At 39.8% G+C, this 22,823-nt stretch overlaps 1 protein-coding gene across 3 annotated transcripts; it reads right to left on the bottom strand.

Annotated features, from left to right (window-relative positions):
• Positions 1 to 3,251: 3,251 nt before the first annotated feature.
• Positions 3,252 to 19,968, bottom strand: EDNRB (endothelin receptor type B). Of its 3 annotated transcripts, none has more exons than XM_067563281.1 (8): positions 19,753 to 19,968; positions 18,445 to 18,960; positions 9,076 to 9,188; positions 8,669 to 8,873; positions 8,131 to 8,280; positions 7,490 to 7,623; positions 5,907 to 6,015; positions 3,252 to 4,636 (listed from the first exon to the last, which is right to left on the bottom strand). In XM_067563281.1, exons 2-8 carry the CDS (start codon positions 18,913 to 18,915, stop codon positions 4,505 to 4,507), a joined length of 1,314 nt encoding a protein of 437 aa, XP_067419382.1. In that variant the 5' UTR covers positions 18,916 to 18,960; positions 19,753 to 19,968; the 3' UTR covers positions 3,252 to 4,504. The 3 variants fall into 3 exon arrangements, with proteins under 3 accessions (XP_067419382.1, XP_067419381.1, XP_067419383.1); XM_067563280.1 differs by having other exon boundaries at positions 19,637 to 19,968; XM_067563282.1 differs by lacking the exon at positions 19,753 to 19,968 and adding an exon at positions 19,508 to 19,527.
• Positions 19,969 to 22,823: the final 2,855 nt, after the last annotated feature.

The raw sequence follows: 22,823 nt of genomic DNA on the forward strand, positions 1-22,823 counted from the left end.
AGTCACTTCCGTTAATTGCTTGTGGAATCCAGGATGTAGACATAACTCTTTGGGAGAAGCAGGATGTAGCATAGGAGTAAAGTAGCTTGGTTTGTCAGGCTTGTGAAAACTAAGCACTGAGTTGTCTGTTATGAAGCTATCAGACTCTCCCAAGAGAAAAACAGCTTTGTAGAGAATAGTTGGGAAGAAGAGTGCTCCTCACTATTGAAGGAAGGAGGCTATGGAAGCTAGGAAGCAGACTAGTGATATTCAGACTAAGGCTTGCGAGCCACAAGTGGCTCTTCAATGTGTTTCCCGTGGCTCTTTGCAGCACATATTAAAACACGGTATGATTTAATTATTAACCAGTCTAAGTTATTAGCCAATCAGGATGCTTTTACTATGTTAACCACTTGTAGTTGGTAAAATAATACTTGGTCAGTCATTTTGCTGTGAGAATTGTATATATGAACTAAATATTTCCCCTGTATAACTTTTTAAAATATGAATATATAATACTACAGTAAATGAAACGATGAATTCACACTACTGTGGCTCTTTTGGGTAATGTTGATCACTAATTTGACTCTTGAGCCACTGAGGTTCGAGTATCACTGAAGAAGACAGTTTAAGTTCAAGGGGTCTCTAAGGTAGCCTCTGGGAGTGCTCTCTGCCCCATGCATAGGGGAAATAAAAGTCCTGGGAACATGGAGAAGGGCGGACCTATATTAATGGGATAGGCTGCACATTAAACACAGGGGAACTGAATTGTTTGCATAAACAAAAAAAATAGATTTGGGGTGTATAAGCATAGGAATTTATAAACATGAATAAACCCATGGCTCATCTAATCTGGTTTTGTTTTACATTGCTTAAACTAGGGGACAGACATATGAAAAATATTACACAGCCATTGCTATATTTCTCCCTTGAATGCTGTACCGGCAAGGATAATGAAGTAAAACTTTTTCCTCTTTTTATAGTTTCTACCTTGCTATGTTCCTAACAGGAAATGTATTACTATTTATGGGTGTGTAGGAAGAGATTGCAATTGACATTTTGAGCAAAAACAGGGAATGCCAAGACAGGCATGACTGATTTTCAAAGAAACATTAGAAAGCTTTGCAACACATACACAAGCCTGAACAATTTCCATCTTTCATCTCTTGGAATAACCTCACCCCTCCTTACAAACCACTGATTTTTAACTCTAACTCTGCTTGAATCTTGTTTTGCAATGAAATCGATGTAAAAAGCTTGATAAATTAGTGCTCGTAGAGAAAGGAAGATGAAAGAACATCAATGACGCAATTAAATATTTTTATTGGTAATTCAGTTTGCTTACATTGTGGCAACCACAAAAGTTGCTATTTTTAGTGACCATAAAAAGCAAAATATATAATTATTTTACACGGTAATACACAGCAATAATGATTTTACATTTTCCTGCTAATCAGCTGTGTCTTGGAATGGGCAGTACATATCTATTAGAAGCTGTTTGTGCAAAGTGATAGTGAAAGACCAACAACGTAAAATGGACACTCTGTATTAACACTGTATTTGCATTTGATTTTTCCTAAATGCAGTACCAGTGTATCAGTGCAATTCACCCAGCATGAAATCCACTTCACTCACATAAGGCACTATGTGGGTGGAAATCCAACCTCTAACTCACGGCCAAAGCACAAAGCTCCTGGAAAGCCCTCTCTGAGGCTGTTAATACAGCGTAGGGATTGAAACAGAGTTTGTAGCCCTCTGTGGCCATTGCACAGGGTACCAGGGTGGATGGATCTGGGATCCTTTCACTGGCTTCCCCTCTTGTTGGCCTGCTACGCCAAGCTGTGCTAGGACAGTACGCAGACCTTTTCCATGGTACCTAATGGTGGACAGATGCCCTATATGGCTGATAGAGAAGGATACATGAGACATCTGCTAGCCTGCGTAAGGCCTTCCACTTGGAGCTAATGTCACTCCCTTTCACCTCATCACTATTCTAGATAATTCTTCATACCTGAAAACAAATTCTCCTGTGTTTATCCCCTGTATTTTTTTAACCCATGTAAACAGCAGGTTTTGTTGCTAGAGGAAAAATATAGTTGCTGGAAAAAAAAATACTGCTTTTGTAAATACTGGAAGTTTAAAAAAATTTTCCATTAAGTATATATTTTCTGAAAATTAGGCAGTGCACATGCCCTTTGTCTGCAATACCTAAATGTCTGGGCCTACAAAGGTTCATCTTAACAAGGAACTAGTCCAGGAAAAACAAAAGACGTGTTACACAGTTGTAGAATACAATACCTACATTTCAAACAGAAATAATATACATATACAATATTGAAATGATAGAACTTTATGAAAATAACACTGACCAGTATCAATTTTAGGATTCAGTTGGTTACCCATTTTTAATATATGAATGCATTTCACAGAAATAATTGCTTTTTTTTTTTTTTTTTTTTTTTTTTTTTTCATTAATTAACGTCAACGTGAAAATTGATAAAATAACCAGTGTGCTGAACATTCATAGTATTTACATGGTATACTAGTCAAATTATTGACTTCTTGGACACAAAAAAAGGAAGTTTTACTTTTAAAAATCTATTTTTCTACTTTAGGAATTGGCAGGAAAGAGCTTGAATGACTTTTCTTTGTGTTTTGGTTTAAAGAAACAACCCCCCATATATTTAATTCTTTTTTAAGTTTATAGTAATTGGGTTTATGGGCACAGGGTGATAACTGCAACCTAATGACGGAAATTACACACACTTACCTCCAGATTCTCAGCTAGTGTAAATAGGCATAGCTCCAGTAGTTTCCAATGGAGCAACACCAATTTACACAAGCTGAAGATCTGATCCAAACTGTTTTTATCCTGAGTATACTTAAGGCACTTTATAGTCAAGGTGTAAATGTTAATCAAGAAAAGAACATTGAGGAATTCTTAAAGTTGAAATTTGGAAGAAAGGAAAATTCCTGAGTTTGACAAATACTGTAGCATAAAGTATGGTGCGTATTGAAAACATTTCTCAATGTTTAAAAATGTTCTCTGAGGTTTGTAGGAAAAGCTCAAGATTTACTGCTTGAAATATGTTAAGTTTTGCGGGAAATCTGACAAATCAATGGGAGATGCAAAACCAAAGAATGTTCTTACCAATTCTGGTATTGGTAACTAGTACTAGCAGAACATTTAACGCATGAGTTGCTTGGATTAAAATACAAAAAAAAAAAAAAAAAGACAAGCATTAGTCTACCCTGCATACACAAAATGTGAACTGCTCCTGGCAGTACACATCATGTTTACTACAGGCATCTTTATCTCTTTATATTCTTATAGGGTCCTGCCCATATTTTAATTTACATTTAATTATGCTTCATCAAAATATTTACAGAAGCAGAAACTAATCATACATGCTATTAAGCAATGACATGGAATTGCAAAGAAAAACATTAACAATACTAAGAATTACTATATGATGTAATACCATCTATGAATATTTTTCTTGAAGACCTAAAAACTAAATACAATTAGAATCTAAAATGCCCTGTCTACCTCTGCTACATTTTGTACTATCTGCTATATTTAAAGGGTTTTTTTCCCCCTAACCATCATTTAGATTGCTTCTGATTTCTCCCATGAGAAATCAATTTTATTTGTAATCTGTAGAAAAATAAACTTGGCTAAACTACAGTCAGTTACCTGAATGCCCATTATTTAAAAGGGATTCTGCAAACTTGAAATCTAATCCATTTAAAAAAAATTAGTTTCAGCTAACAATTTTTGTGGTTCTGCAGTCATATTTTCCTGCATTTAAAAATGTTTTTTTCCTCTGTGTGAGACTATAGTGAATAGCAGAGGAAACAGTGAAATGAACTATTAAAACTGTTGCCAAAAGCACGAAATAAACTGGTACAGGAGAACAATATTTGTAGTGACCCTAAATGTTACAAGTAACAATGTAGGTAAAAATATTTAGACAGAAGTGTGTGGTTTTTTTTTGTTTTTGTTTTTAAACTCAACTGTATCCCTTTAGTATTGTTCTCAGCTATTAGTGTAACATTCCTGATAAGTCCTTGTTTTTTGTTGTATTGGATTTTTTAAAAATAATTTAGACACTCAATCGGCTTTACAAATATAATACATTGAGTTATATACAATACTGGCTTGGATCCAATAAAATATGGTTTGCTATTTAGTAAGAATTGACGCCAGTTCCTAAGGCTCTTATAAGGACTATAAATGACATACTGGAAGTGAGGATGGTCTGGAATTGCTGACTCCAAAGAGTTTAAGTGCTTTAACAATTAATTGTTTCTGCTGCTGCTCTTCATGTTTTGCAAATGGCTAATGATACCATGCATAATAATGAATGCTATGTAGCTTTGGGCAATTGTTTTTTTTTTTTTAAGATTTACTTTTTTTTGTGCAAACAACTAGATTTTTCAAAAGTTCTACTGTCTTAATCTATAACAGCAATTACCAGTCAGACTCAAAGGCACAGTAATTAATTTCAGAGGATACACTTTTTTATGATGAACTGTACTTATTACTGGAGCGAAAATTATCATATCCATGATCATCAGCTTTGAACTTTAAGCAGGATTGTTTTTCCTCCAGGGACAGCATGTCTTTGGATTGGCACCAGCAACACAAACATGACTGTTTTAAATAAAAAAATAAATCATTTTACACCTTTCCTGTTATGCAAATTTTAGCACAATGTATTGAAATATTACTATGACCCAACCTTGACAGAGAATGTAGGGGCCATTCTAACTCTGTTGTACAATAGGAAAAGCAAAATGTTGCCCCCGGTAAGCATGGGTTGAATGTGGCCTGATATTTTTTAAACACATCTGGAAATGGAATGAAAGATTTTGTATTGTCATTCTTCCTATAATCCTCTTTTTAGTTTTATACCTCAGGGTATTTATTATACTTCCGGACTTCACCTCTTATACTGGATTCTGATTTTTACAAAAAAATGTGATTCCACCTTTCTATTTCAATCTAAAGCAAGGAAAGAGAAATTATTCCATCCAATCCCTCTGCCAATTCAGGATTAGTCTATGGGAGTTGGACAACTTATAAATCATGAAGAATTCCCTGCCTCAGGGAATTTTCCTCTCACTTATCAGCAGTTTCCAAACTTAGGGCCTATTCTTATATGTCTGTTCTGATGCTGCATGCTCTTAACTTCAGTGGGTCGTCCATTTGTGGGGAGATCTTTCAGGCTTGGGCCATCATTGTAGATGGGAACACAAGAAAGGTTGGCATCTGACACTAAAATCTCATTAAGATATGACAGATAATATCTGACATTATATTCTCTAGAATCAGAGGAGAAAAATGAGAAACTCAAGTAAAGCTGATCATAATTTTTTGACTAAATGAAATTTCATCTAACCAAAATGTTCTAAACAAGTGGGTTTTTTTTGTTTTGGTCTGGGGGGGAGAAGAGGGAAGAACTAGAGAGACCCAAATAAGAATCACCAGGTGACTAGGGCACAGGGGATGTGGGAGACCTAATAGCTTGGTAATTAGCCACGTGCCTATTGTGAGGTGGGTCGCTCTTTTTCACAAAGTTTTTGAAAGGGCTCCATTTCGATTCACACATGAATAAAAACCTTGACTTTTTCAAAATCTGGAATCTTTTCATGAAACAGAACTGTTTTCTGGTCAGCCTTAATAATCTGTCCTTGGACTCATGAAGCTTTAAGGCTCATTCTATATGAGAGGAATAAAGACTGAAAAATACCCTCCTGAAAACCCATAAGAAAATGATTTATCATGCATTAAACCATAGAGTGAATTCTTGATCCAGTGCAAAAAAAGTAAATATACAATAATTTATAGTGCATGGAGTGAATTCACCCACAGAGAGCATGTCTTCTAACTTGGTGAGAAGCAGCCTTAGACAGCATCTTACCTTAAAACAGTTCTTGAATCTTTTGCTCACCAAATACAGGGCTATTGGATTAATGCAGGAATTCAGCGAAGCCATGTTAATACCAATGTAGTCCAATACAAGAAAAAAGCTGTGTGAAAAGTAAAGTAAATGTTATTCACACACTACTTCCTCACACTGCTTATTGAAGATTCACAGTTGTAAACATTGGGCTAGTATAGTAATGGTAATGCCAGCTAACTAGGTGAATGGATTATTCAGAGGAAAACATTGTGCCTCATAGCACATTTCTGGATAGTAGGACTCATTCTTTATTACTGTGATTACAAAAGGGCTCAACAGGTGGGAGAGGGATATAGAGGAGAAAATCTTCCTGAGGTCATCTTCAGGGAGATTTATTCCCAGTTGTACTGGGAGGGGGAAGGGATGCAGGATTTTCCCCCTGCAAAGTCAGTACTAGGGCCCACAAAATCCTACAGTATAGATCCCACATGGATCCCCTATCTGTGTAGAGGCCCTATGGCCTTGGCATACCTCACCATGCCCCAAATACACAGCTGCAGGGATTTCTGCAAAAAGTGGATTCCCCTTTGAGGACTCTCTTTATAGAGGGAATTGTACTGCAAAAAGGGAATACAGCCTTGACTACACTACTTTACCACCCAGTAGCTCAGGGCAGCAGTGAGGGATGAAGTGCATCCCTCCCTCTGACTCCAAACCCAGCCTACCCTATCCCCTTGCATGGATCTCTGGACTAGCAGAATGCCCCCAGGGAAACAGGTGGGGGAATGCTGCCACTGAGGCAGACAGACCTCTCCACATATAGATCCTAGGAATGACAGGGTCAGTATTTAACTCTGAATTTAGAAAAGGATCATATTTATCATTAGATCACTAGAGCATTCCTTTTCCTCCCTCCCCCAGGCCGTTGGCCTAGCTGCTTAGTCACAGTGCACTGCACAGTTATGGGAAAGACCTAGGTTCAAATCCTGAGCCTAGTCTTTTTGTTACCCAGAGGGGGGGAAGGACTGCTCCCTCCTCTGACTTTTAGAGAAATGAGGAAGGCTTCAAGGGAGTTCACTGTTGATAATGCATGATTTTATTGAGTCATATTTGTCTGTTATATTAGAATCCTGGCTCCGGGAGTCATGTGAATATATAAACATCTGTTTTTTGTTTTTGTTTTTTGTTTTTTTAAAGGGAAGTTTCTAGCCTTTGTACGTGAGGAGAGAAGCTTGAAAATGTGATTCAAGTGTGCCCAAAGGGTTCAAAAAGTAGAACGCAAATCAACAGAACTGGAAATGTAACGTTTATAAAATCTCCTTATTTCTAAGGCCTCGTGCTATTTGGGGGCCTCATGCTATTTGAATGCTTGGGGTCCACAATACTACAGATCCCTCCAAGTCTTCCTAAATGAGGAAAAAAATAGTACTGGAAAAATGTCCACATAGGGTATAACGCAGAGAGAGATCTTCAGCCATTCAGAGGAAATGCTTTTATCAGGAAAACCAAACTCAAAATCATGCTTAAGGAGAATACATAATGTTAATACTGGGTGGTATTTTCTTTACAAGCCTGTTAATTTATTCAGTCATAAGTCTCACCTCAAAAGTTCACATCTATTGGGGTCTCTTTGATCATATATAGTGAGCTTCAAAATCCTACTCAGGTGAAGGGGGAGCCAACAAAGGGCAAAGACAAGCACCAAACAGAAGACAGTTTTGGCCACCTCACGTCTCTGAAAACAAAATTGAAAAGAATTGGGTTAAAATTTCTTTCGATATTTAATTATTTGCTTCTAAATCCAAAATATATGATATTGTAGGAGTGCAGAAATAAATATCAATGTGGTATATAGGTTCAGAACATCTTAATTAAAAAATGATGTTTTGAGATTTTAACTATTGTAGCTGCTATTCACAAATTAATCATATCTATAACCTATCTGATTATGTTCATGGATTAACTGAAAAGTGATTGTCCCCTTGAATTAAGTTCTAGGTGGAAAAGAATCTATCCGGCTCATCCCTTCAAATTCTTGATTGTTTTCACCTGTATATTTTCTAGTGCTTTGCTCTGTGGGCTGGTTTTAAATATCTCAGAGATACAAGTTACAGATATATTAATATAGGTGAACCTTTCTTATTTACACTAATGCCACTGCAAATGAACGTGAAAGCTAACAAACAATTAAGAAAGCAAGGATTGCAAATACTCAGTGGTGGTGTCATGTGCATATTTTTACCTGTTTTAAGTGATCATTTAAAGCAATCTGCATTCCACTTTTCTTTCTTAACATCTCACAGGTCATCAGAGTATAAAAAAATGCTGTGATGGCCAACGGCAAACAGAAATAAAAGCTAAACAGCCACCAATCTTTAGCTGTCTTGTAAAACTAGGAGGAAACAATCAGAATTGTTAGGAGTTCAGGTTTGGGGGGTAGTAAAGAAAACATTTCTATATGAACAATGTGTAGCATTTTGCAAGCTTGAATTAACTGTCAATCTTTCTAACAGTACTATGAGATATATAAGTAGTATTGCCCCATTTTACAGATGAGTAAACAGAGATTAAGGAATTTACCCAAAGCCATACAATAAGTCAGTGACAGAGGTTCTTCCTCTGTCCATATGTCAGTGACAGAGGTACATCCTTCTACTAACCAGTGAATTTAATAATTAATGGAAAAAGTTATTAAGTTTTGTACTTTTCAACTGTTGAGCAAACTAGATACTAGATAAGTATTGTTTAATGGAAAGGACTTGTTTAAAAGAATGTCTTACCTGCATAAAGGATGTTTCTTGTGTGGGATGAAGCATGCAGATTCTAAGATGCTTTCCTTTATATTCCATAACAATCATATCAAAACCTATAGCTTCAGGAACAGCTAAGACTACTGACAGAACCCAGATCAATACAATTTCGACAGCAGTCCACTTTGGCACTCCAATTCCTTTGATGCGGCTCCAGGAAGCAACTGCTCGATACCTAAATATCACCAGTGGACATTCATTAGATTAAGGGCTAAATTTTGCCCTCTGTTAAACAAATATAAACTTAAGGCAATGCTGTAATATCGGTTGAATGGAGAGCAGAAATTGGCCTTATGACTGTATTTCATATTATCAAAAAAAAAAATTAAGAATATTTAAAAGAAAATAGAGTTTGGTAAAAATGAAATGGGTCTCACCTGTCAACACTGAGGGCACACAAACTTAACACAGTGATGCCCACTGAGGCCTTTTGAATGAAGGGTACCAGTTTACACATTTCAACTCCAAAAGGCCAGTCCTCTGCAAGGAGCTGAGAAGAAAAAATACCAGGTATGGTTAGCAATTTCAATTTTTATAATTGCTTTAATATAACATGAACATTTCTCTTGGATGATTTTCTTTTAGAGTATTTAAGGTTCAATGAGGCCCGTTGGGAAACTTATACATTTGGGAATCGCTGCCTTAGAATATACCAATTCGACTTGTATGATCATTACAAATCAGTTCTACCAGGCAATCCAAAATGTACCAACTGTTGGCAGTCTTCATAGAAGTTGTGTTTAGCTGATCTCAGCTAAGAGACTCCTTCCTCTGTTTGAATTAGCATGAACCAGCATTGGAGAACTGGGATGTGCATAGAGGACTCAGCCCTGACCTTCTGGAGCTTCCAGGATCCAACTCATTATCCTTCTGTTTTAACGTCTCCACCTTCATTTTTAATGATAATCCTCCTGCTATTGGAGAAGGACCTTTTGATGTTGCTCTTTATTTGGCTTGAGTGCTTATTACTTTCCCTCTTGTAAATGCTCAGGGCCAATCCCTATTTGCTAGAAATGCAGGAAATAATCTGAAATGAATCATAACTGGGAAAGCTTCTACCACCAGATACAAGTGGTCTTTTGCTGAACATTTCTCCAGTGACATTGTATATACCATATCTCTCACACCATCTCCAAGAGTATATTTACAATAAAATAACACAGATGTTTTTGATTTTTGTTTTGGTAGCTTTGCTGGATCTCTCACTTAGATACATATTTTAAATTTCCTGCCTGTTCACAGGGGGAAGGATTGTTTGTTTGTTTATTTAAAGTACATCAGTCGTAATAAACCTTATGGACACATTTAGGGTCATTGGGAAGAACAGGTCTGCATGAATAAATAGTTCATTCAGAGAGCATTTTCATCATAACTAAAACTGATGAGCTATTTGCTGCAACTTTAGTTTAACATAACCTGATATCTACTATGCCAGTGGTTTCCAACCTTCTTTCATTCGCAGATCCCTAATAAATTTCAAATGGAGGTGTGGACCCCTTTGGAAATCTTAGACAGTTTGTGGAATCCCAGTGATTCATCGACCACAGGTTGAAAACCACTTTTCTATGGCAACACCACCTTTCATGGACCCCTTAGACATAGTCTGTGGACCTCCAGTGATCTGTGGACTACAGGTTGAAAATTACTGTACCATGCTGTAAGCTGGTCTGATGGCCCAGATTTGTCATAGCATGAGCCAAAACTTTCAAATCCTCATTGAAGCAAATCCATCCACAGTAGAGGAAAAGTCAGAAAGGATAGTAACAGAGTGTACAGAACAAGAGACCCTTTGAGATTCAGTAAGTAGTCATGTTATTGAATCCTTTCCGAATAGATCTAATATTCATAACTGTCTACAAATGTCTTGTGGGCCTCTTGTAGGTTGTGATCAACAAGATACAGGAGCACAGAAACACGAAGCAGTCACTGCTAACATGGGATTACATCCCTCAGTTACTTTTCTCTCGCTAAACTGAGTTGCAGAGTTAGGGTATGTCTACATTGATGGCAGCAAATTCGCCACCGTCAGATCAACTTATCCGGATCAATTGAGCGGAAATGAAGACCCGCCCAATTGATCCAGAAGTTGATTTAATAAAACCACCTCCCCAGAAAGCATAGCACTGCAAAGACAGGTACGCATATCCTGTTGGCGCAGCGCAGTGGAGACGGCGTGCTAAACAGAAGTAATGAAGTCAACGGGAACTATGCCAGCTACTCTCCATAGCTTGTGTAACTCCTGTCGACTGCTGCCGAATTTCATTAGCAGTGTAGACCAGGCCTTAGAAATGTTTCCCTTAGAATCCGGTTTATAACCAAGGAAGAAATGAAACATTCTAGTTTGCAAATAGGGAGACCAAATTATTAAGTCAAATCCAGTGTAAACATTTAGGAAAATAACGTGTACAGATGAACAGTATTTATTCTTAGTAAAGTAGGACCCTAGGTATACTTACTCCACTAAAAGTTTTATGCTGTAAAATGTCAACAAGTTTCAAAATGGAGTATTTATAAGAGAGAACAATTTTCTTAAAGGAAGATTTTTCTTCTACAAGCAGTTTGGATTTAGGAAGTATGTTTCTGGGAATTGGGAAGAAAGAAATATCTAAATGTTTTTGTGAGCCAAACTGAAATGCAAACAAAAATAATTTACTATATGCCAAGTGGTCTCTGGCAGCACTTCATATTCACCCATCTTATGTGGCTGATATTTTGACAGCCCCATATTCTTTAAAGAATAAATTAAAAACAAACAAAAAAAAAAAAGAGGCTGCATTGCAGAATGGTGTAACTCATACCTACGAAACCTAGTTCTATTAAACATGCCTTATCTATATCTAAACCATTCATAGAAAATACATAATCAGACCGGGTTAGATTATACATTTAGGTTTAGCCCTTAGCAGGAAGGGGAAAGGGCGGGCAGGGGAGGGGAAATGTGTAAATTGCACAACTCTAGGAGGGGCCCCCCAACAGGAATTGTGACTCAGACACACTTGTGAGTTAAAACTCCTCCCCTGCATCCTCTGTTCTGTGTGGGGAGAAGGATGTTAGTAATTTGCTGCTGGTTTATTACAACAGCAAATTACGATATTTCCCCCCCTCCCCTCCAATGTGCTGGCCAGCAATTAGGGGGTTGGTGCCAAGGCTCTGCCCATTCCTATCCACTTTCTCTGGCAGGATGCTAAGCAGATACGTAATGAGTGCCTACTTGTTCCTTATGTGCCTATCCCCAAGCTCTGAATAGCCCAGGCAGAAGTGTATAGCAGGAGTTCTTATTCTCTTATGCAGGTGAGTAGCCAAAGGTACAAACTATCAGTAATTTAGCACTTGGCTTCCAAAACTTCTAAAGCCCAGAGCTATGTGCAAAAATGTGCATGCACCTATGTGCCTAATTCATGCAGAAAATTACACCTCACAGTCCATGTACATGCATAAATCTGAAAAGGCTAATATATTTCCATCCGATGTGCTGAATACCAAGATAGACAACGCAGGCAAAATATTTTCCAGTCTTTCATAGGAACAAGTGTTTCAAATTATTGTGCAGTAAACTATGTTTATTGTCTGAGATGAATTAGACAATATTTAGATGAATCACTTGTTTAAGTTCTTAAGATTTACTTAGCTCTTGGACCTGGGACTTGCATTTTAGACATGTAAAGGTTTCTTTTCAAACTGAGTGTCTTATTTAGTCTAGCTATGGAAAATGTAAATCTAGATATGTTAAGCAAAACATTTCTTTTAATTTTATTTTCTGTTTTGTTCTTATAATTCTTGAAATGGTAATTACATGCAGACACTCCCAAAGAGAAAAGAACCCCATAACCTCTAAGGAGAGGTGTTGAAAGGTAAACAGTTTGTTAAACCTACATTCCCTTTGCAGTCTTGGACAAGAAACACGGATGGTCACATCAATGAATTGTGTTGTCATAGGTACAAACACAAGAGGAGAAGCCAAAGGAACAAGCAGGAGATGCAAATTGGTCATGGTGTTGGTCACAGACATAGGTAATGAGCAAATAAGTGTACAGATAAACTGACAAACTTTATACTGAATTTAGAAAATCTAACTATTTTACAAATATGAGTGATCCATATTAAGGTCTTTTGAAAATGGGATATCCTGTATGGAGAAGTTCCTTATATCTAATATATTAGAGACCTAGAATGCAATTTTACATCCACAAATAAGCCTTTGTTACGTGGGGAAATTGACCCAAATAAAGTGTTGTGGAATAAATTATTTTAGAATAGCTATTCAAGAAAAGATCCCCATGTGGATGCTCTATTCCAGAAAAAAGTAATTCTTACTCTGGTACTAGTGTCCACTTGGGGGCTATTCCCGAATAGCTATTCTGGTCAATTTCCTGGTCTAGACCAGGCCACAGATAAAACCCTCAATGAGCTCTTAAAGAAGCCGATGGGCCGAGCAGCTACAGTTCAAGCCCTTAATTTGCCCATGAAAATATCTATTATAGAGAAATCAGCATAAAAATATAATCTTTGGGGGGAGAAATTTTCCATGCTTGGTTTCTGTCTAGAGCTGAGATTTGCAAAATCTCAGCAGAATTGGTTCAGATATTGAAAAGAGTGAAAATGAAAAATGTACAGTATTCTATAAAGATCACAACTTTTTCTACAGCTAGTAGGGGGCTAAGAGCTGAAATTTAGAATGGTAATAGTCCTCGCTAAGGAGAAATATCTTTGTGTGGAAGTTAAGAAATACCAAATTGATTATTGCCCAGGAAATCTTAATTTAGGCTCTTTGTGTACCTGCATTATGATCTTCAGCTACATGATCACATACTAGATTCCCCATATGACCCCTTCTCTTTCCAAGCAGAGACTGGATGAACAAGGGGCCAAATTAAGGTTGCACAGGCAACCCTAAACATGGTGTTTCCTAACTTTTGTGGGCTTGACTTTGCAACCTAAACAATATTTTAATATATGTTTTTTGTATGTAATTATTAAAATACTGCACAGAAAAGAGGATTATTTTATACAAAGCCAGACTGGGCCTTTGCTCACGGGCTTGTGTAGTAAACCTGGTGTCCCCTGAGCTTTGCTGCCCAGAAAGAGCCCCAGGATGTAGTTGTGACTCAGAGTGGCAATTGCCACTCTTACTCTTCCCTTTCACTTGATCTGGGGAGAAGTTATCTGTGACAGCTACTTGCCAGGTACAGATTTCTTCCCGGCCCCATGTTGGCTCAGTTTTGCCAGCCAGTGAATGATTGGATAGGGCAGAGTCAAGGCTCCACCCCACCCCACTCACTTGTGTTGTGGGAAAGTAGCAGCCATGAAGAGTGAAGGGTCCAGGAAGTTGCACAAGAGACTCCTGTGTGGCCATGCAAGGCTAGATAAATAAAAATCTACTGGAACATAATAATAGTATTATGTAATTACTGTAGTTGTACTGAAAGTTGAAGAAATGAGATTATGATAAATTTGTGAAGTGGTATCATGTAATTAAAAATTAGATCATAATGCATATGAACTAGAGGAATTTGTAGACTTTTGTGTGTTCCACTTTTCAACATTAATGTTCTTAGCCTCTTTTTAAAAATATTTTCCATGAGTGCTTATCTAACAGCTGCCATCATGGCTAACATTGGGGCCTGACTCAGGAACCTCCAGGGCTAAAAACATGAGTTTCTATAGAAAGGGTGTCAAACTCATTTGCGGGCCGGATGTTTGACATCCCTGCTCTATAGCTTGAGCTAATCTCCTAGGCTGTTAGCTAGCCATATCTTCTGTGGCTTGAGCACAGAGGGGGGCACATAAGACTCATTACAGTTGTACTGAATTGCTCTCATTGGTTCACACTTTATATGGTCTTTTGCAGCCATGTAATTCCCTCAAATCTACCATGGTATTGGACCAGCAGAAGGGCGTCTCCAGGGAGCTCCACCTGCCACTTTGGAAAGTGGAAAAGAGATATTTGGATAGATGTGGCTGGCACACCATGGTTCCAAAAAACCCAACTGCTGCTTAGGGCAGAGTGGTAGCCTCCCCTGCCACTCCCAGTTCTCTGCAGTTGTAGGTTTGAAGCCACAGCCTTACTATTCACCAGGTCTTGCGAGTTAGAATCCCCCTCTTTGGATTTTTGTGCCTATCTTGTTTGCTTGAGCTGTGCAATATTTTCAATTTTTCAAAATGCCTCTACTTAAAAACTTAGCCAATATTCTATTAAGTGCAAGATATTAACCAGTGCTTTATCCATTAAATGGCACATTACATGGCACTCATAGCTTGGTTATCTTTAGATAACTTCAGATAAGTGATCTGAAGTTTCAAGACTGAGGTGTTTGTGAACTTTCCTCCTTCTTAGGAACTCGTTAGACAAGAACATCTCAACCATCGTTGCCTAGCTCATCAGAAGTAAGCTTGCCACAGACCAGAGCCCAACAACTCAAATGGGCCCAGGACCCTGCCATAACAGATGAAAAACCTGCAGACATATTTCCACTGCAAAATGATCAATGCCTTTCACAACACACCTTTTAAGATCCATGGATCCTACATGTGCCTATCACAATATATGGTATACCTCATCCAGTGCACTAAATACCTTAGTAACACCTGAGTAGGTGAAACCAAACAATCACTCACTCTCGAATTAACTCACCCAGACAAATGATAAAACACAAAAGCACCATATCACTTGTGGGCAAACAATTTTCACAAAATGATCACTCCAAATCTGACCTCTGGATCCTTATCTTCGAAGGAAACCTGTACAACCCTTTCAGAAGATGAACCTGGGAGAGTAAACTCACAACTTTGCTATACACTAAAAATCATGGTGGTTTTAATAAAGACACTAGATTTATGGATTACAACAATCTGCAACCCACTAACCTCCTTTTTATCCTATGACTGCAGTGGTGTTAACAGACCACTTCACCTTGAATGGTCTCTTACAGTGTGTTAACTACTTATGCTAAACAAGGTGTTCGATGATCTTGTATTTAGCTGTGACACTCTGAGAATCTTTTAAATTTGTTAGTCTTTAAAGTGCTACTGGACTCCCGTTGTTTTTGCTGTATACAGACTAACACGGCTACCCCTCTGGAACTTTCCCAGATCTGAAGAAGAGCTATGTGTAGCTCAAAAGCTTGTCTCTCTTTCACCAACAGAAGTTGGTCCAATAAAAGATATTACCTCACCCACCTTGTTTTTCTAATATCCTGGAACCAACATGACTACAACAACACTGTAAACAATATCTTGCATTCATCATGCTGAACAGCTCACACGTCACACAAAGTCTATGCTTTGTGCAAAAAGTATCTACTGTGGATCTGTCCAGTTCTGCTAGGTACTTTCTTCATACATGAGTGGTATTTCACTTTCACATTGGGTACTGTAAGCATTGTTAAGAAAGCTATTAGAAATGGTAGGTTTTTTAATACAGTAAATTCCTTCACATTCTTTTCCAAATAGCTGCCTTGTCTGAGAGTCTGGTAGCAACATTAGTCTGGATCAGTGGTATTATAATTGTTTCAAATCATGTGTTACAACGGATGAGTTTGCTTCATTTACAAAAAGAATTTTGCTAGCCTCTACTTTTCTCATTCACTATAACGTGCCTCAAAAGTTACAAGGCTCCCTGGGTTCATCTGAATTAACTGGGTTGTAGAGTTGGTAAAGGGACACCATCAACTGATTATATTTTGTAAAAATACCAAACCTCAGGCCAATAGAAATGTATGTTCCATTAGCATTCATTTAAAAATTCCATTCAAACTGTTTGTCTGAAAACAACTTAACATTCCACAAAGGTGTTTGCAAATACTGTGGCTGTAAAAATCTTAAAAGGAAACTGAGTTCAGTGCCCAATATGAGAGAGGACGGTAAAAAGTATTCAAACAGAAATAGTGAAGAATAAATTGGATTTTTAAAATTTTTAACACTCTAGAGTTACTAGTAATATAGGTAAATGTATTTATAATTTAATTTAAAATAGTCACTTCAATTTGGGGGCTTGTTTACGCTGTGTGGAGTGGTGGGTGCTCAGCTCCTGGCAATAGCAGCTTTTTGAAATTAAAGTCCTGAGTGTGCAATGTGCTTGGTCTAACTTAATATGCTCTCTGAGCCTTCTGTCCTCCAACCTCAGACCACACACGATAATATATTTCATGAAAAATCAATCAAAATAAGAATAATAATATTGGTCTGGGGGGAAGTAATTTGTGTCAGCCCTTGCCAAGTGTTATTTCATTTTTTGAAAGTCAGTGTCACTAGAACATCAAATTCCTGTACCAAAAATTCATGTTACTGTCAGTCTTTCTTGGATTTATTTACTGTAGTTGCCATTTTGTCAGTTCATACTTTTCCAGAGTTCTTTTTTCTAAAAATTTACCCCTATTGTTTAACACATACATGCAGCCAAAACTACCACCCTGTGTAGAAACCGTGATAAATATGGTCTAAAACACTGAGTCAAATTCATCCCTGATGTAATTCTAATTAATTTGGCTCTAAAGTTTACAACAGCTGCTGAAAGACTGGGAGATCATTACTGTGGAATACTCTAGTATGTTTAAAAGGGTACAGATTATAGGACTCCCTCCAACAAAGCTCTGAGAGTGAGCACACATCGTATGAAGGACTAACTTAAAAACCCATCTTTTCAACATTGCTTTCCCAAATTAAAATAAAGCCAAAGCCCAAAACTTCTAACCTCCTTGTGGGAAAGGAGTGGAGGAAATATTTGCTTGTTTACTTTGAGTAATCTCTGTAAAGTGGTCAGATATTTAGACTAAAACCATTAGGATAGCAACTATTTTTTGTATGTTCACTGTCCAGCACAATGGGCCCTGATCTTGACTGGAGAGTCTGCATGGTCCAGTAATATGAATTAATAATAACAACAGTGGCCATGGGGGAATAGAATTTATAAATAAATAAATTAAAATAACCACTACTATTTTTATTGCAGCTTTATGGAAAAAACTTAAGGATAGCAGCATCCCTTGAAGTGCAGGTATAGCATAGCACTACTCAGAACTACAAGCCTTTCCCTCTTTCATTTGCTGCTCTGGGACAGAGGTGGGAAAGAGAAAGCTGTGAAGAACATGACATCTCACCGCAGGCCTGGGCTTCTTCAGCACAGGGTGGGTTCTTTACAGTGCTACTGTGCATCACTCCCACCCCTAGAGTGCAGCAGGAGTTTAAGAACCAGAACCCCCACACATTTAAACATCCATCGATCTGGGCCGAAGCTAGGTGGTAGTTGTAGTTTCTGCTTCCTCTCCCCCTGAAAGAAGCCCCGATTCAATAAAGTACTTTAAAATTAAGCAACCTATTAATAGGTGAGTAAACCCATCAATCAGCAAAGTAGGCTCATTAGATTATTCAGCTGCATAAAATTTAGCACCTGATTGTCTCCCATATTTCATCCCTCACCCAAGCTGAAAATCATTTAAGGGATGCAGCCTCTTTGCTACCCACTCTGCACCAGGGTGAACAAAATTAGCTGCTCCTTTTTGACTGATTTATATTAGACACAGGGTGAAGGATGGGCACCATGAAACAGCAGGTACAAATGCACTTGCACCTTTATGTAAAAAAAAAAAAAAAAATGATTCTAGGACACAGTTGGGGGGCGAGGGTAACTTTGTTACCGACTAAATGGTAGGTTGTGGCAATGGGGAGCGATGCTCCCGGCACCCCCAGCATGTTTGTGTGGGGAGGCAGGTGGCCTTCAGGCTGGGCCCCGGTTTACCTGCCGCCCTTACCTTGTACACGTTGATGGGGATGTCGATGGCGATGTGGAGCAGGTCCCCCAGGGCCAGGCTGGCGATCAGGATGTTGGGGCCGTTCCTCATGCACTTGTTCTTGTAGATGATCCGCAGCAGGGTGGAGTTACCGATGATGCCCAGCACGAACACCAGGCAGGACACCGCCGTGTTGATGTACTTGAAGGTCTCCTTCAGCTCCGGCTGCCCGGTGCACATGGGGAGAGGGAGCGAGCGGGCTCTGCCGGGCTCCCCGGCTCGGCCGCTCCTGGGCGCAGCCGGGCCGGACCCGTTGGAGGCCGAGCCCTGGAGGCCGGGCATACGGGCGGGGTGGGTCACCGCGGCTCCCGGGAAAGCCGGGCTCTGCTGAGCGGTGCCCCTCGGGCGCGGCGACTCCTTGTCCTCCCAGGCGGCGCAGCCGCTGAGCAGCAGCACGGCAGCTAGCAGGCTCGGGAGGCTGGGTCGTTGCATGATGCGGCCAGGAGCCGGGGCAGAGCCAAGCGGCGCCGGTTCACGCTTCAACAGAGAGAGGGGAGACGGGATCAGAGCGGCGGCGGCGGCTCCCCAGCACCGCAGAACCAGCCCCCCGCCACCCACCAGCGGATCGCTCGCGGCACGCCGGCAGCGCCCGGAGAGGGATGTCTACACGGCGCCTAAGACGCTGGCGGCGGCCGGGTGATTCGGGCGAGGTTTTATGGCAGTGTGGACGGTCGGGCTCCCCCAGCTGTAGCCCCTTCCCGCTCTTCGGGGGTGCGTGTGGGCGCCTTTCTCCCCCCACTGAGCCAGGGCCACCTCTCGGGAGAGGGTCAGTTAAGGCGGGTCAGAAAGGGGTCCCCCCCCCCAGCCTTCAAGAGGAGCGGTGCCTGCCCCCCCCCGTTTACAAAGCGCACCGCTTCCTCCCCTGTTCAATCCGGTGTCCTTTGCAAAGGGAAAGGCGGTGGCAAGCTGCGATCTGCCTTCCTCCTTCCTTAGCCTCAGCGCAACAATCGCCGGCTGGGGAGGGCCCGGGGAAGGCGGCTCGAAGCTGCCAAATAAACGCCATGAAACAGCGATCGGCTTTTACCTGCCCACCTCCGCGGAAATATGAATGGCAACGATTAAAAGGAAAACCCCAGCCCCACTTGCATCGCCCCTCAGCCCGAGCTCCCCAGGCGTTCAGCTGTTCGTGACGCTCTCAGGCTTCCTTCCTTACCTCCAAATCCTTTATCCGTGCAAACAAAAGCCCGAGGGGTTGTTTTTTTCCCCCGCCCAGGCAAGAAAACACGTGCGCGGCGGTTCGTCTTTAACTTGCTAATACAATCAATGTACCTATCAAAGCGTCGCAGCCCAAACCAGCTGCCACGGGCTAGTTCCTGCTTCGCCTGCGCTTCATTCAGCACCCGCGCTCTGAAGGAGGCTGCCTGGTTAGCTGCAGCGTCGCTCTCTCTGCAGCAGGAGGGACTGGCTCTTGCGAAATGACTCAGGGGATGTCAGCAGCAAAGAAAGCAGCCGCTCTTTGCCCACGTTGTGTCTCTCAATCCAGTGAATTGGGGAAAGCGGGTTTGTTTGTTTTTTAATTCAGTCACATCTTTCCCATCAATCACGGGCAAACTCCACCCGCTGCCTCCTACACAGCCAACCACCTTTTCTTCTGTCCCTTTGCCAGACTCTGGCTCCGCCAGATGCCTGGAGCGCGTCAACAGAAAGTTTCCTGCTAGCAAAGCCACGTAAGGGTCATTGTGGCCACATCTGCCAGCTAAAGGGGACGATTTCGTGGTCGATTTCATACTGGTTTATTTAGAGCATGAGAGGGCCACATACAAATGAAAAACGAGTTAATTCCATTGTTCTAGGCTCCCAAAAGGGGAAACCAGGCCGTTGTGTTTTTGTAGTTTGGATCTAAAATAAATATATTGACAGCCTGTCTTAAATATTCATATTTAATATTAAAAGGGTTAAACACCCTAACTAATCAGTCATATTATGGGGCAAAATATCACAGGACTTCTTCTGGGTCTCCCACTGCGTCGGTCTTCCTAGCTGTGTTTTAGAATGAACTGAGCATGTCAGCCCCATACTACTTTCCTTTTGGGAGAATCTTTATTACTAAAAAGTCATCTAGTACCTTTTACTAGTAAAAAGGGATATTGCCACTAGAGCCTTGCCTAAATTCCAGTTTGAGTGTCTGCTGCTATTCTCCCTGCATTTTCAGCTGAATATTCCAGCCTGTGCTTTTGATTTGAAATTGTGTGGTATTGTGTTTTAAAACAGCTGCCACATGCTCCACATCCAACCCCCCTGCTCCCAGTGGTATCTCTTTGTAAAAGGCTGAAGTGATGGGAGATTCTCGTGATAGGAATGCAGGACTAGTGCTATAGTTTTTAAAGTACTTTGAGATTTGAGGGATGACAAGTGTTTGTGTTTTTAATAAAACCAATTTTATTATGATTTATAAAAAATTACAGCAAGCTAATCTGATTAGCTCTTAGCCAGTTTAGGCAGCCTTAGAGACTGTTCTCCACTAGTGACTGGAGTCACAGGACTCATTAATAGAGTTGAAGAGGCACACAGATTTGTGCAATGTTTTCCCAAAAGTCAATCTCTGAAAGTTGGAAGAAATTTCATGTTTGGTTAAAGACATTTCAGTTAAATTCTTTAACATCAGTTATTTCTCTAGGATTCAGTTCAATGACATTGAAGGCCAAATTCTGTAGTCATCTACACAGCATGTATGTGTAAATGATCTAATTTAGATCAGTGGCTCACCTTCACATAAATTGTGTTGAGAAAACTGTATAAACTGAGCTTTTAAAGTCTCTAGTCTGGTATCAGACTGATTGCTCTCTTCATTCCCCAGCTGCATCTGCTGATCTACTATCAGTTTCCTTTCTGCCCTTTTACAAAACAAATTTGCCACTGTGTTAGAGAGCCTTTTCACTGCCAGCTCATGCTGTCTAGCTTAACCTATCTGTTTTCAAACCTCACCTGAGCATACAACTTTTCTCCCTTTAATTAAGAGCTTAAGAGTTAGTTATTCCTCATTCTCATGTTTTTGTTTTGTAACAGTGGTAAAATAAAGTCTCAGGGGTCAGTTCTGATTTGTACCAGTGTAAATGAGAGTAGTGGAGTGAATCCTGTCCAGCTGAGGACTAGTGTTGCCAGGATCAAATCACAATTTTGGATTTTGTAGTTAACACCACAGGCCTAATTCTATTCATTTACTTGGTGTAAATCTGTACTAACTCTATAGAAATCAATGGAGTTGCATCACATCCTGCCTTCTTTCACTGTGTAGTGCTGTACCCTGCAAGTTAACTGTCTTACGCAAGTTAGGAAACGTCATTATTTGTGCCTCAAATTTGAGAATTCAACAAGTTACCAAGCTATCTGCTAGTGCAGACAGGATTCCAGACAGCTGCTAGTACTTTAAGCACTATGTGGTCTAGTTCTGATCGGAGGAGGTTTACATCATTACTGGACAATAGTACTTCAAATGCTGCTGACTGCCAGCACATTGCCTTCAGTAGGTTTCCACTTATCAGTGGTGGAGATGAATCACAGTGATGGGAAATTTTAGGTGAAAAAATCCTAGGCTAGACAAAGTAAAAGTTGTTAAATTGACAATTCTCCTTGCTCCTCCTCCTGACTATTTTTACAAGAGATAGAAAACTTGGAAAATATGAAGGACATAATGTTTCCCTGAAGTCTTGGGTAGGCAGTGAACAGGTAAAGAGAAGAAACATTAAATGATTTGGGTGAGAGCATAAAAGTACATTGTCTCTGCATGTAACGTCATAGGGTTATGTAGTGTAAATCATTCTACCTCTGTAGAAGTTAGTACAACTGGCATACCTTGCACAACCAACTGAATCAAAATTGTGCTAAGCATAATACTTAGCAAACCCTTACTCAGTTGAATAGTCCTATTGAGCTCGAGGACTATGAGTGACAAAGATTGCAGGACCAAGCTATTAGTTATCCTAGATTCCTTAAAATGTAGCTGAGATTTTATTTTTCCCTGTAGTCCAAGATTAAAATAAATCTGACACTTGAAATAATTTCCTCAGTGTGAAGAAAAATCACAATTACAATTTTTAAAATTCATTAAAATGAAATTAAAGTCACTACATTTAATTTAATGTATTGTAACTAAAATACATTTTTAAAGGAAAGGGCACAGAACAGCACTTTGAGGGAAGGAAAACGTTTCACGTTTTGTCCAGATAATTTAGGCTGGTGATTGCCACAGATGCACACACCCGCCCTGCAAGAGGCAGTGGGTTCAACAAACCCCTCTTGTATCTTGGGGGAAATCTACTGGAGGCATAGGGATTTTGCCCGAGCTTTGGGCACCTGTTTCTGGTGCTGCCTGGCAGCATGGCTCAGAGGGCATAATGCTT

Source organism: Emydura macquarii, unplaced genomic scaffold, assembly GCF_026122565.2.
Source record: "Emydura macquarii macquarii isolate MOO-44397 ecotype Brisbane River unplaced genomic scaffold, CSIRO-AGI_Emac_v2 contig_2473, whole genome shotgun sequence".
Taxonomy (NCBI): domain Eukaryota; kingdom Metazoa; phylum Chordata; order Testudines; family Chelidae; genus Emydura; species Emydura macquarii.